Genomic DNA, 13,851 nt, shown 5'->3' with positions numbered 1-13,851 from the left:
TACAGATAAGGAAACTGAGGCCTAGGGAGGTTGAATACCATGCCCTGGCCACACAGCACGGGCAGATGGCAGCAGCCCTCTGCCTGCCTCCACTCCAACAGGCACTCCTGAACTAGTTCCATCCCAAGAGCTTCTGCGATCCTACCACAGGCGGCCAGCAGAGGGCGGAAGAGGCAGGAAGACAGAATTTGAATGTCTGCTCCCTGTCTACTGGCTGTGCAACTTTGGGCCTCACCCATGCAGACGAGATAAATGACCATCCCTGCAGGGCTGTGTAGGGACTCTACAGAGCAGTGGCAAGGGAAAATGGGGCAGAGGGCCCCTAGTTCCCACCAAGATGGGGACCCTGCCTGTCACCTCTGCCCAGAATAACCAGAGTTTTAGAGGGTCAGAGAAAAGGCTAGAATGCCCCCAAGGGCATGAGCAGCTCCTGAGACCTGGCCCCTCCTTCCAGTTGGCACCACAGGGTGCCCCAGGGCCAACCTGCACAGCGGCTTCTGCAGAGCACAGGTCTAGGAAACCCAGTGAGGCCACCTGCTCTCATCCATTCCCAAGGGCACCCCCTCAGGAAGCACAGGCAGGAAGAAGGGACTCGCCTCCCCTCCCCGCTGCCCTCTTATCTTCCCTCCCAGCCCTGGCCCACACCCCACAACCAGCCCATCCTCTGAGCCAGAGGGAGCTATGACTTAGCTTCTGTTCCCTGAGGCCAGGAGGGCAGGCAAGACGGGGAAGGGAGAGGGGCTTCCATATACGGAGGACCCCAGCCACATCCCTGGGAAGAGAAACAGCTACCACCTGCCATCAGCAGGGTCTATGGCAGGAAGTGACTCAGGTGACCCTCCACTTCAGATCCTCCCAGCCAGTGTCCTAAGACAGACACACGACTGCCCCATCCCACAGAGGAGGAGGGTGAGCCCAGGACAGGGCAGTGATGTCCAAGATAACAAGGCAAGTAAGTGGGCCAATCCGATGGGACGCCCTAGGTCTGCTGGGCTCCCAACCACGGTCTCCCCACACTGAGCACCACAGCTGGGGCAGACCTGAGGTGCAGATCCAACCAGATCTGGGCCCCAGAACAGGGCTCTGGCCCCAGACACTTCTCCAGTCCTTGAGAGACAGACGGAGCTCGGGAGTCGCGATTCCCAGATTCCATCACCCTGACTTGCTGTGGAAGAGCAGGGACCTGGGGGCAATTGTGCAGCCAGACAGAGCAGAAGGCAGCCAGGCATGTTCCCACTGCCAGGAGAGGCTCAGGGTCACCAGCTCTCACCAAGAGAAGCCACCTGAGGTTGGTGGCACCTGGAGTCTGCTCTGGAATCCAGGGGCCACCTTGGGGCACCTGTAAAGGAACAATAGTAGAAATATCTCATGACGACTGGGCACCTGCTATGTGGCAGGCACTGTGCAAAACAACCCTGTGAGTGGGCACAGTTGGCATCCCCTTTTTATGGATGAGGAAACCAAGGCACAGAAAGATTAAGTCACTTGCTCAGGGCCACACAAGAAAAGGTGAACTGAGATTCAAATTCAGGTGGTCTGGCTGCAGTCTCCAGGTGGACTAGGTTTGTTTGTTTGTTTGTTTTTTAGATGGAGTCTCGCCCTGTCGCCCAGGCTGGAGTGCAGTGGCGCGATCTTGGCTCACTGCAACCTCCGCCTCCTGGGTTCAAACAATTCTCCTGCCTCAGCCTCTAGAGTAGCTGGGGCTATAGGCGCCTGCCACCACACCCAGCTAATTTTTCTATTTTTAGTAGAGACAGGGTTTCACCATGTTGTCCAGGCTGGTCTCAGGGGGGCTAGGTTTTATGGGTGACAAAGCCATCCTTCCTTCACCTGTCTCCCTGCACCTGTCCTAACCCAGATTAGGGGGTATCTCACTAGATAGCAATGAGACCAAGGGGTTGGGGATGCCCAGGCCCTCACCCCTGCCACCATGGGGCCAGGCTTCTCAAGTCCAGTGTTTGTCCTTCCGCTTTTCCTGGGCCACTGGCTGGACATAGGTCATAGAGTAAGTGAGGGAAGGTCTCTGCCCACAGGCAGGGACCTTGAGAAGGAGCCAGGCCCTGAACCTCCATGTGAGCAGGGCTGTGACAACAGGAGCCAGAGATAAATCAGAGGAAGCTGCCTGGAGGCAGTGATGCTGGCAGAGCAGGCATGGAGAGTGCTGGTAAGCAGGAAGGTTCAGGAGGGAAATGGAGACCCGAAGTGTCCTGAGGCAGATGCTGCCTCCAAAGCGGTCCTCAGGTGCCCAACCACCTGTGCTCCCTTCCGTCCCTGTGCATACTTGCTGGGTTTCCTTAGGGTCCCCACCACCAGCCTGTGAGCTCCTAAGCAGGGCCCAGGCCTGATTTTGCCAACTTCCAGGTTTAGCAAAGCTTGGCAGGTTCCACTGGGGCTGCAGACAGGTCCCTGGGAGGGAGGGGGGACAAAGCGGTGCACAGGATTGGGCTGTACGGGGCTGCCCCTGAGGGCTGGAGGTTGACCATTTCTCCAGTCAACACAGCTCTAGGACAGCCTTCTGCACCTGCAGTCACCGCTCCCCTGCTCAGCCCCTCCCAGCCAGTTAGACCAGCTTCACCTGACAGGCCACAGCCCAGCCCACCTCCCTTCTCCCTTCGTGGCACAACAAGAAATTCCGGTTTCTAGTCCTGGTGTACAAGGCAAGGCAAGGCAGCAGACTGGATCCATGGCACCTGAGCTGTACCTGCAGAGGCTCCCTCCACGTCTGTCCTCCTCCCCCACTCTTTGTCCATCCAGCTTCACCCCAGTCACCTCCCTCCTGGAATCTAGGATCACAGAAGGAATGAACTAGACAGTGGGAAACAGGTCCGGGACTTCCATCTGGAACTGGAAAAGGAGCTGTAGCCTACGGCCCATCCCCTCTGCAGAAGACTTGCCCTCCCCCAGCCCTATCTCCTTCTCCTCCATGGCGGTCCCCACCCTTCAAGGCCTCTGAAAGCTCTCTCTGACCCCACTGAACCCCATCTCTGAGCACATGCCCAGAAGGGGGTCATTCCTGGGCCGTTGCCCCCGCCTCCCCGCGCTGCCAGGCCTTGCTGCAAACTGCCTGTTCTGTGGCATGAAAAGGCCTTATGTTCAGGGAGCCCAGGAGTAGGGCCATCTCCAGGAAATGGCTTGATGGATAAGATCCCAGGGACTGGGCTGGGGCTGGGGCCCCCGAGACTGCCCCGGGGGAATTCTGGAAGTTCCAAACTGGTGTCTGTTCATTGGACCCCCACCCCTTGTCCCCTCTGCATTCCACCAAAGGCCCTCCAGGCTCATACCCAGATGTGGGAGAGACAGCGCACTGGATGAGGGGATGCTGCCCCCACAGTGGTGACAGGAGGCCGCCTACCAGGGCCCTAGCCCTGAGCGAGGAGAAAGGACACCCTGAGCTCCCAGGCCTGGGGACAGTCCCCATTCTCCACGCATCTCCTCAGCCAGGCCTGTGAGGGGCCAGTGAATGACCACTGTACTGGAAAGAACAAAAACATAGCGAGCCTGTGGACAAAGGGTGTGGGTTCAAGGCAAGTGCCCAGGTCAGCACCCAAGAGGACAAGGCCTGGTCCCACCTGCAGAGTCAATAGGAGATGGGATGTCCCAGCCAGGGTGGTTCTAGGTCTCCAACACAGGGTTGCCAAGGATAAGACGAGCAAGAGAGGGGAACCAGTTTGTCACCTGTCTTCCATGTGTATGACACCACAAATACCTCAAGTCATTTCAGTTTCCAGAAACTGTGACCAGCAAGAATTATCCTTCCCCAATTACAGATGAGGAAACTGAGGCCCAAGTAGGAGTGACTTGTTCAAGGTCACACTTCTAGTGAGGTAGGGCCAAGGCTGGAGTCAAGTTCATTCTGGCTCAAAAACTAGCCTCGGCATTCCATTTGAGAGGCAGGGAGGCTGGGAGCCTGGTTGAGGACATCCTCCAAGAACAGAGCAGCCACTATAAGGACCAACTTAGCCGGGTGCAGTGGCTCATGCCTGTAATCCCAGCACTTTGGGAGGCCAAGGCGGATGGATCAAAAGGTCAGGAGATCGAGACCATCCTGGCTAACATGGTGAAACCCCGTCTCTAATAAAAATACAAAAAATTAGCCGGGCATAGTGGCGGGCACCTGTAGTCCCAGCTACTCGGGAGGCTGAGCCAGGAGAATGGCGTGAACCCGGGAGGCGGAGCTTGCAGTGAGCCGAGACCGCGCCACTGCACTCCAGCCTGGACGACAGAGCGAGGCTCCGTCTGGAAAAAAAAGGACCAACTCAGAGAAGAAGCTGGAGGGGATGGATGGGCATGCATGCAGCACCGCTTCCCATTTGTAAACAGGCGGTCACAGGTAAGACTTCATCAAAACAAGGCTGCCTGAGGCCAAAGTTCCCTCTCACTGGTGAGCAGCTGGGTGTTACTAATAACCCACTGGGCTGGGCCTGCCTCACTGCTGAGCCAAGACTGCTTGACTTCCTGCTCCACAAACCTCCCATCCTATTAGTGGGACAGGGGCTGCCTGTCCCGCAGGCCTGTTGCCAGCCAGTAGGCAGTGCCTGCACACACGGTTTAGGAAATCCAGGCAGTGCCATGGACCATCCACCCCAGCCTGGTCTGAGTCCCTATCGATGCTGCCCCATGGGCTCCACTCACACAGCTCTCTGAACACCAGCCACCATATGTTCTCTGCCACCTGCCCCCACATCCAGGACAGGGCAGCTCTGCGTGTTTGGAAAGGGCAGCTCTGCGTGTCTGGAAAGGGCAGGACACCGAGTGAGCCAGCAAGGAAGGCAATGAGAGGAGGAGGTGTGGCAGGGCTCCTGAACCCGCAAGGAAAGGGGCTCAGAAAGGGCAGCTGACTCCCCTGGTTCACGCAGCGGGAGAGTACCAAGTGGGCCAACCTGGCGTCTCCTCCTTTCACCGAGGCAGGCCCAGCCTGCTCCCGCCAGGCCTCACCAGCCTCTTTCCAGTCCATCTGGGCAATGGCCAGAGGGCAGGAGGGAGTCAGGATGGGGGCAGCCAGGCGATGGAGTGGGAGGAGGGTGAAGACCTCCAGTGCCCAGCCCTCCCCGCCGCAGCCAAGGCCTCACAAAGGCCCTTTGAGGCCAGCTCCCTCTCCACCTACTTGACAAAGGAAGAGAGGAAGGCGTGTGTGGGAGAGGGGGCCCGAGAGGCAGAACTCTTGTGGCCAGGCCAGGAGGCTCCTGGGCCTTCCAGAGAGTCAGTACAGGGCCAGGGGGTCTGTTACAGCTCTTGGGACTGAGGTCAAGGGCACCAGGGGCCCTTTATCTGGTGTCAGGAAGGTGGGACGCAGGGAGGCAAGGCTCCTGGGTCCTCACCTACCCCTGCTAGCAGCTCATGGGCGATCTAGGACATGCACCTTCCTCTCTTGGCCTCAGTTTCTCTGCCTCTCAAGAGTCCCAGTCCAAGGACATCTACAGGGTATTTTCAGTCAGAAGGGACTCGAGATCATAGCCTGGGAGGGAAACTAGAAAACTACATTTCATTTTCCCAAAAAGCCCAGGGGATCACAGGGAACTTTGGAAAATGCAAATCTGACCCTATCACAGGCTGCTGAAAGCCTTTGCCTCAGAGGGACCTCCCTACCCACAGAGCAAGGTTGAGCATCTTGGCCCCAGATCTGCCATCCCGGGCACGGCCCTCCGCCGGCCCACAGGAGCCTGAGGGGCTCCGACCTGTGAGTTTCTATTCCCTCTGCCTTTTCCCACCCGGCCCTTCGGGCAAAAGCCTCATCACCCTTCACCTCCAAGACGCCTCCTCTGATTACTGGGCTGCGGGAGTCACAGCCTCCTCCGGCCCTGAGCATCCTTGAGACAGCACAGTCTCCTGCACTGTGAGGGGATGGCCCTCACAGTGTCACCAGCACAGCCCTGGAGGCCAAGGAGGGGCCTGCGCAGTAACCTCCAGTCGCTTCCCCTCCATCCAGGCCACCAGGGACCCCACTCTGCAGGACCCACAGACAAGCAGCGAACCCCTCCCCAGCCCACCCTCACATCCAGGAATCGGGGTTCATGGGGATGAAATCACACCACAAGGCCAAACATTTCTGTGTAACACACTCTAGCCTCAGGGACCAAGAGAAGCGGTCGGAGGGATGCCACCTGTTCATCATTATCAATAGCCATGGTCCCGTACTGGCTGCCAGGCTGTGTGTGGAATCTGGCATGCATTACCTCTTTTAATTCTCACAACCACCCTATGAGGTAGGTACTACTATTTTTTTTACTATTATTATTATTATTGATTAATCATCATAATAAATACTTTTCATTTCTACCACAAATGACTATTTCAAAATCATGATGATAACAATCAGGAAAGCAAATTCCTTACATTTGGATGTCAGTCTACATTTTACTAAAAACGGTCATATCCACATCACCCCATTTTTATTCCAAAAATGACCCTCAGTGGGGCTGAGGTTACTGCCCCGTTTTTCCTGTGAGGAAGCGGAGGCCCTGAGAGGGATGAAGGCCTGGCTGGGCCTCAACCAGTCCAGTGGTGGGCACAGGATTACAGCCCATTCTCCGAGCTCCCCATCCAGATCAAATTTCACCGTTTCAGCACCCTCACTTTCTCAGCAGCCTGGGGCTAAGGATGCCTCCTCCCGCCACTCCAATGTCCCTGCAGACCCAGCTGTGTGGGTGGGCCTAGGCCTGCTCACCCAGCTCCAGCTGGGACCAGACACTGACCTTGGGCCGCTTCCACCTGACAGTGGGCCCTGGCGTGCCCTTATAGTAGAGCGAGTCATCAGTGGCAGGGAAGAGGGGGTCCTCGAAGAGCACCTTCCTGCGCAGGCAGTCCCGCCTCAGGGCCGAGTAGTTCTGGTCCTCATAGGGCTTCACGCACGAGAACATGGTGGTTGCTGCCTCAGGGAGGGAAGGGGGAACACCTGGACAGGAGGGCAAGAAGACCGTCACTCGTGGAGTCCCTGGGTCCCTGCTGTGCTCTGTGAAGTGGACATCATCAGCCCCATGGTACAGGCAAGGAAGGCTCAGAGAGGCGTGGAGCCTATCAAAGGTCACACAGCTGGTATACGGCAGAGCGGGACCTTCACAGACTGGATTTTCTCGTTTCTGAAGCTCAGAGGCGGTACCAGGCCCGCAGGCCACTCAGAGCTCAGGCCTGGCCCAGACCGCACCCACCTCGCTGCATTCCTTTGACCAACCTTCCGTATACCTCCTCAGACAGAATCAGACCAGTGGCCAGCCCTGGCAGCTCCTGTGCCTCCCACAGGAAAGCAGCGTGTGCCTCCGGGTTTCCCTCCCCTCCTCTAGAGAGTGGCACATTTCTGTCTGGTGTGGGAAAACCTTGCCCCAGGTACCCCTCTTGGCATCATTCATTCATTCTCTCGGTCCTCCCCGCACCATGCTGCCTTCCTCACAGCACCTCGGAATAGATGCCTCCAATTCCGTAGAGAGCAGGCCCATGGCTCCTTAACCCTCCCTCCATTCCCCAGGGGCCCTGGTGTGGGTAGAGGGCAGGGCAGGGCAGGGCAAGGAACAGTGGCTGACAGGGCCTGCATATCAGGTGCGCCGAGAGATGCTCAGACAGCCAAGCGCCTGAGTGACCACCCCATTTATGACCCCCCCACCCCATCCCTCAAACTCCATCTGGGCTGCGGTGCAGCCCCACAGCGCCCAGTCTCCTCTTCCTGGGGCCTGCCCAGGGTAACAGTGCAACCCTTTGGGGGTAAAGGCCACAATTTCCAGCCCAGCCCTGACGGAAACCAGGGCAAGGTAGGCTGGCTGTGGGAGCGACATCTGAGAGCAAGACCGAGTGAGTGCCAGCCCCAGTGGCACCGCCCTCCTGCTGGGTGACGCCGGACAGGTCATGTGAACTCTCTGGGCCGTTTTCTCGGCTCAGTGATGGGAACTACGCAGCGCTGCTGCACCTCCTGGAAGGAGCGAACCCATTAACTGAAGGCTGAGGAGCCTGCCGAGCACGCCAGTAGGAAGAGGAGTGAGGCGGCAGGGGCCGAGACACCCGGTGGTCCCAAGAGACGCCCCTTTTCCCTGGCCAGATGTGCGTGTGTACTGCCTGCCAACAGTGCCAGTGGGCACACGGCTGCCAGCTTTCACAAAATACAACTGAGGCTCAGTGAGGTGAGGCGACCTGCCCAAGCTCCCCCGGAAACCTGGACAGGGACCCAGATCCTCCGACTTCAGTACCACCGCCTTGGCTGTGTGACCCTACCGCTCTCACTCAGGGTCTCCCCACACACCGTGGCTGAGCTGGGGCCTCACTGGGGCCTCACGTGGAGGGAAATAGGGAAGGGAGAGACAGGAAGGGAAAGAGGCGAGTTCGGGTAGTGAGCACGGGCACGGATGGACAGCAGGGAGGAAGGAGGGCCATTGTCCCCCCCACCTGCCAAGGGAGCTGACAGCAGTTGTCCCCTGCTCTGCACCTGAAGCCATTTCACCTTCTGCCCCCACATCCGTACTGGGGCAGCTTGTGACCTCAGGCCAACCACTTAACTTCTCTGGCTGCCCCTCTGCCCAGGGAGGCCAGCAGCCCTGCCCCCTCCCACCCATTCTCCCTGCCTTGGAGGCCTAAGGGAGAGAGAGGAGCCCACAGAGCCAGCTCCCGGGCTTCAGGCTTCTGGCACAGTCACCAAGGAGCATCATTAGCACCACGGGTTTCCGGCAGGGTCAGCTCGGGAAGCAATTTAAGCTAAAAGAATTAGATCAGAGAAGCTGAAAGCAGGAGCCCAGAAATCAGCTCTTGCAATTCCAGTGTTTCTGAGCCTAGAGGGCCCAGAGATGGGGAGCAAGCTCACCCAGGTCACACAGCCAGGCCGGTAGAGAAAGAGGGTCTGGGTGTTCTCCAGGCCAGGAAGGGGCCAACACTGTTGGGAGGGTCCACTCCTGGGGATGACGGAAGGGAGGGAGAGGCCACAAAGGGAGAGCTCAGCTAGGCCGAGGGCTGCACGGGGCCAGGCCTGGCTGGCTGAGGGTCTGATACCATTGCCCCATTCCTCCAGGCTCACCCGCCTGCCAGGCTGACCTTGGCCTACTTATGTGAGGTTCTTCTGGCCCCAGCCCTTACACAGACTGCCCTCTATACTCTCCATCTGCCCCAAGGTCACCTCCCAGTGTATCTATGGGGCCAACACCCCAACAGGGTCAGCTGTCCTCTGCTAGCTCCAGGTAGAGCACTGAAGGCCACAGACAGACCACGAGGCAGGCAAGCTGCTCCACCCAGGCCTTTTCTTTCTGAGCCTGAGCTTAGGCCCGCAGCACTTCCTGTCTCCCTGGTGTTTTCAGCTGTTTGGGCCAAGCAGGACCACCTGAGCTTCCCAGCTGCCCTGTGCGCCTGCCCTCTTCCCTCCTCCTGCCAGTCTCATCCCCACCATTCTCCACCCTGGGCTGAAGCTCCAGGGCTCGGAGCTCCTCGCAGCTCCCACAAAACTGTTTCCTCAGGGCCTCTGCACACAGTGTTCCTCTGCCATCCTGTGCCCCTGGGACAGCACCCATTAACACTGTACCCCATCTGCACATGACTTCTCTGCCTCCCCAGCCTACCCCATATCCCTCCAGGGCAGGGGCCATGTCCAGCTCCTCTCTCTATCCCAGGGTCCAATGCCGGGCTTCAGGGACTGAGTAGCTGTGTTGCATGAACCAATAAACATGAGTACAGGTGGAATTCCTTCAAGAAGAGAAAAAGGCTCAGAGAGTGGCAGAGGCTCCCAAGGGGAATCAGCTTTCCACATCACAGCCGCCAGCACTCAGGTCTGCTGCAGCAGGGCCCACCCCTTCACCCTGGCGCAGGCCTGGCTCTCCTCTCCTCCCCTCCCTGATAGCTGGGTGCCAGCCAGTGCCCACACCCCCACTATCTAGGCTGTAGCCCTAGCACATTCTGCTGCAGCCCGGCCCTTCTCCAGCACCTGAGACTCGGCCCGGGCCCCCGCTGCCCTGAGCAGGCCGCATCACCTCACTGGTCTGCATGCTCCTTGTCTGGAAGAGACAATGTGCCAGGGCCTCTGGGCCACTGTGAGGAGCAAATAATACCCCACCATGCAGAGCGGCACTCTGTATCCTTTCATGCTCTGTGCCCTGAGGACTGACAATCTCAGGCAGTCGACATCTGGGCTTCACCCACGATGTGTCCAGACCCCTGCCAGGCATGGGGGGGCTACCACAACTTGGGGTTCCTGTCTGAGTTGGTCTAGTGTGGCCAACAGACACAAGGCCAAATGAAGTATGTCTCATTCAGCAAGAGGAAAGCAGGGAAGCCTCCACACAAGCCCGGCCACAGAGGCAGGAGAGAAAGGCCATTCCCGGCAAAGGAAACAGCTCACGCGAAGGCTCAGAGGTACGAAAGACATCTTTCTTACCACATCAGGGCACCCCCTAAAAGGAGCACAGTGCTAACCTGGGCCCTGCTTTGGGAAGCCTAGGAAATGAAGTCTGGAGGCTTGAGACCTGCATAAGAGGCTGCAGACTCTGGACAAGTTCCTTGATGTTCCCATCTACAAAATGGCTTAGCTGGTCATCATCTCCAGGGAAGGCTCACTGGTATCAGCCCTCCTCCTCCTGTGGCCAGGGCAGCGGTGAGTCAGACCCAGCCTGTGACCTCTGTGGCGGTGAGTCAGACCCAGCGTGGCCTCTGTGGACCAAGAGTGGAAGTTTGGAGTTGGATCAGAATGAGGGGGCTGGGGGTGCTCACTAGGGAGCTTCAGGAACCCAGACTTCTGGCAGGTCAGTCAGATCTGAGTTTGCATCCCAGCTGCATCATTTAGCTGCCGTGTGTCCTTGGGCAAGGTGGGAACCCCTCTGAGCTGTCAATCAGCAAGGCTCCTCTGAGCCCCACTGGGTTCCAGCCTCTAAGGTGACAGACGACAGAAAGAAAGTGGCATCTGTTCCTAGGCCTGCCTTAGGGAAGCTCAGTCTGTCCTCACCTGGGACATGGTTGGTACTCCTCTTCCAGGAGGCTGTGTGGCCTAGTCTGCTGTTCCCTGGACCTGCTGGAGGTGGCAGGGACAGCCTGGCTGTGTACAGGATAGAATAAGGCCTCATCTTCCAGTGGCCTGATACCCGTGAGCCTTCCCTGGACCACTTAAGCCATTTTGTAGATGGGAACACCAAGGAATTTGTCCTTGAGGCAGAAGCCAAGGCCAGGCTCCAGAGCTGTGTGGAGGGGCAAGTCACTTACCCCTCTGAGCCTCTGAGAGACGGGGTCATGGAGCCAGCATCAGCCCCAGGGGTATGATAAGAACCAAGGATACAGCTGAACCCAAGCCCAGAAGCAAGAGGGACTCAAAGCCACCATGGGCCTCAAAGCCACAAAGGGCCCAGAATAAGCAGAGCCATTTGAAGAGAACAAGCCGGAGGACTTACACTAAGTAACAAGGCTGATCACAAAGCTCACGGGGTACTGTCTCACAGACCAATGGAACAGAATATAGAGTTCAAAAATAAGCCACAAGTATAAGGACACCTGATATATGACAAAAGAGCTGCCACAATGCACTGGGGAAAGGATTTATCTTTTCAATAAATGGTGGGTCAATTGGCTATCCATAAGGAAAAATAGTCGTCTTACCCCTACCTCAAACCGTATACAAAACTTATTCCAGATAGATTTCAAATCTAACTGAAAGGTAAAACAATAATGCTTTTAGGAAAGAACATGAGAAAAACAGTATACCCAAATGGCCTAAAAAGGGAAGAAAAAGTGCTCAACGTCACTAATCATTAAGGAAATGCAAATTAAAACCACAATAAGATACCACTATGCCCCCAGTAGAATGACTAAAGTGAAACACATGCAGACACACACACACACAGTCCCAAGTAGAGCTCTTATGCATTGATGGTAGGAGGATAAATTGGTATAATCACTTTGCAAAACCATTTGACTATATCTAGAAAACCTGAAGAAATAATATAATCATGTGTTCATATAATCTAGTAATCTAGTAATTCTAAGAATATGCCCAATAGAAATGCATGCACACATTCAGCAAAAACCATGTACAAGAATGTCTATTGCAGTAGTATTTGTTAGAGCTGAAAATAAGAAACAAGCTAAATGTTCATTAACAATGGAATGGATCAATAAGTTCTTGTATATTCATAATAGAATAGTAAACAATAATGAAAATGAAAAATGTTGTCGCACACAACCCTATGGATGGATCTTACAAGCATATTAAGCAAAAGAAGCAATATTACATGATTCTACTTAAGTAAAATAGAAAAGCAGGGACAGCATTACCCCATTACCAAAGCCAGATAAAGACACTACAAGAAAAGAAAATTACAGGCCAATATGCCTTATGAACATAGATGCAAAACCTTCAACAAAATACTAACAAACAAGCTGGGTGTGATGGTGCATGCCTGTAGTCCCAGCTACTCAAGAGCCTCAGGAGGATAGCAAGACCCAATCTCTAGGAAAAATAATAATAATAATAATAATAATAATAATAATAAGGCAAATAATTCAAAAGCACATTAAAAGGATCATTCACCATGATCAAGTAAGATTTATATCAAGGATGCACGGATGGTTCAATATATGCAAATCAATAAACATGATACACAATACTAACAGAACGAAGGGCAAAAAACATAAGATCATCTCATTTAATTAAAAAAACACATTTGACAAGATTCAGCATCCTTTCATGACAAACAAAATAGGTATAGAAGGAATACACAGAAATCAGTAGCATTTTTATATACTAACAACACACTATCCAAAAGAGTCAAGAAAACAATCCAATTTACAATAGTTGCCATGGAAAAAAGAAATGCTTAGGAATAAATATAACCAAGAAGGTAAAAGACTTGTACACTGAAAATTATCGAACACTGATGAAAGAAATTGAAGACACAAATAAATGGAAAGATTCTGTATATGTAGATAAGAATTCGTATTGGTAAAATGTCCATTCTACCCAAAACAATCTACAGATTCAATGCAATCCCCTATCAAAATTCCAATGACAGTTTTTGCAGAAATAAAAAACAATCCTTAAAATTCATACAGAATCACAAAAGACCCTGAATAGCCAAAGCAATCTTAAACAAAAAGAACAAAGCTGGAGGCATCACGCCACTGACTTCAAAATACACTACAAAGCTATAGTAACCAAACCATATGGTACTGGCACAAAAACAGACAAAAGACCAATGGAACAGAATAGAAAGCCCAGAAATGAGTCCACACATTTAATTTGTCAATTAATTTTCAACAAAAGTACCAAGGACACACAAAGTGGAAAGGACAGTCTCTCCAATAATTGGTGTTGGGAAAACTGGATATCCACATGCAGAAGAATAAAAGTTTCCCTATCTCTCATCGTATGCAAACATGGACTCAAATGGACTAAAGACTTAAATATAAGACCTGAAATTATGAAACTACTAGAAGAAAACATGGGAAAAGCTGTTATGACATTGGTCTGGGCAATGATATTTTAGATATGACCCCAAAAGCACAGACAACAAAAGCAAAAATAGACAAAGGGGATTACATAAAGCTAAAAAAGTTTCTGCACAACAAAGAAAACAACAGAATGAAGAGACAACCTGCAGAATGGGAAAAAAGTTTGCAAACTAGGCACCTGACAAGAGTCAATATCCAGAATAGATAAGAAATTCAAGCAACTCAATAGCAAAAAACCCTAATGATCTGATTTTAAAGTGGGCAAATGATCTGAATAGACATTTCTCTAAAGAAGACATACAAATGGTCAATAGGCATATGAAAAAAATGCTCAACATTGGCTGGGCGCAGTGGCTCATGCCTGTAATCCCAGCACTTTGGGAGGCCGAGGCAGGTGGATCACCTAAGGTCAGGAGTTCAAGACCAGCCTGCTCAACATGGTGAAACCCCATCTCT

General features: G+C 53.9%; 1 protein-coding gene across 6 annotated transcripts in view; it reads right to left on the bottom strand.

Annotated features, from left to right (window-relative positions):
• CAPN5 (calpain 5) overlaps nt 1-13,851 on the bottom strand; it is a 56,940-nt gene that overhangs the window by 32,460 nt on the left and 10,629 nt on the right. For all 6 annotated transcript variants that reach the window (XM_077963947.1, XM_077963946.1, XM_077963950.1 and 3 more), the window contains one exon: nt 6,693-6,892. In XM_077963947.1, the coding sequence (XP_077820073.1) occupies nt 6,693-6,857 (165 nt within the window). In that variant the 5' untranslated portion in view covers nt 6,858-6,892. The remainder of the gene's footprint in view (nt 1-6,692; nt 6,893-13,851) is intronic.

This window comes from Macaca mulatta, chromosome 14 (genome assembly GCF_049350105.2).
Source record: "Macaca mulatta isolate MMU2019108-1 chromosome 14, T2T-MMU8v2.0, whole genome shotgun sequence".
Taxonomy (NCBI): Eukaryota; Metazoa; Chordata; class Mammalia; order Primates; family Cercopithecidae; genus Macaca; species Macaca mulatta.
The sequence above is the reverse complement of the archived record's forward strand: the minus strand, read 5'-3'. Positions and strand labels throughout refer to the sequence as shown.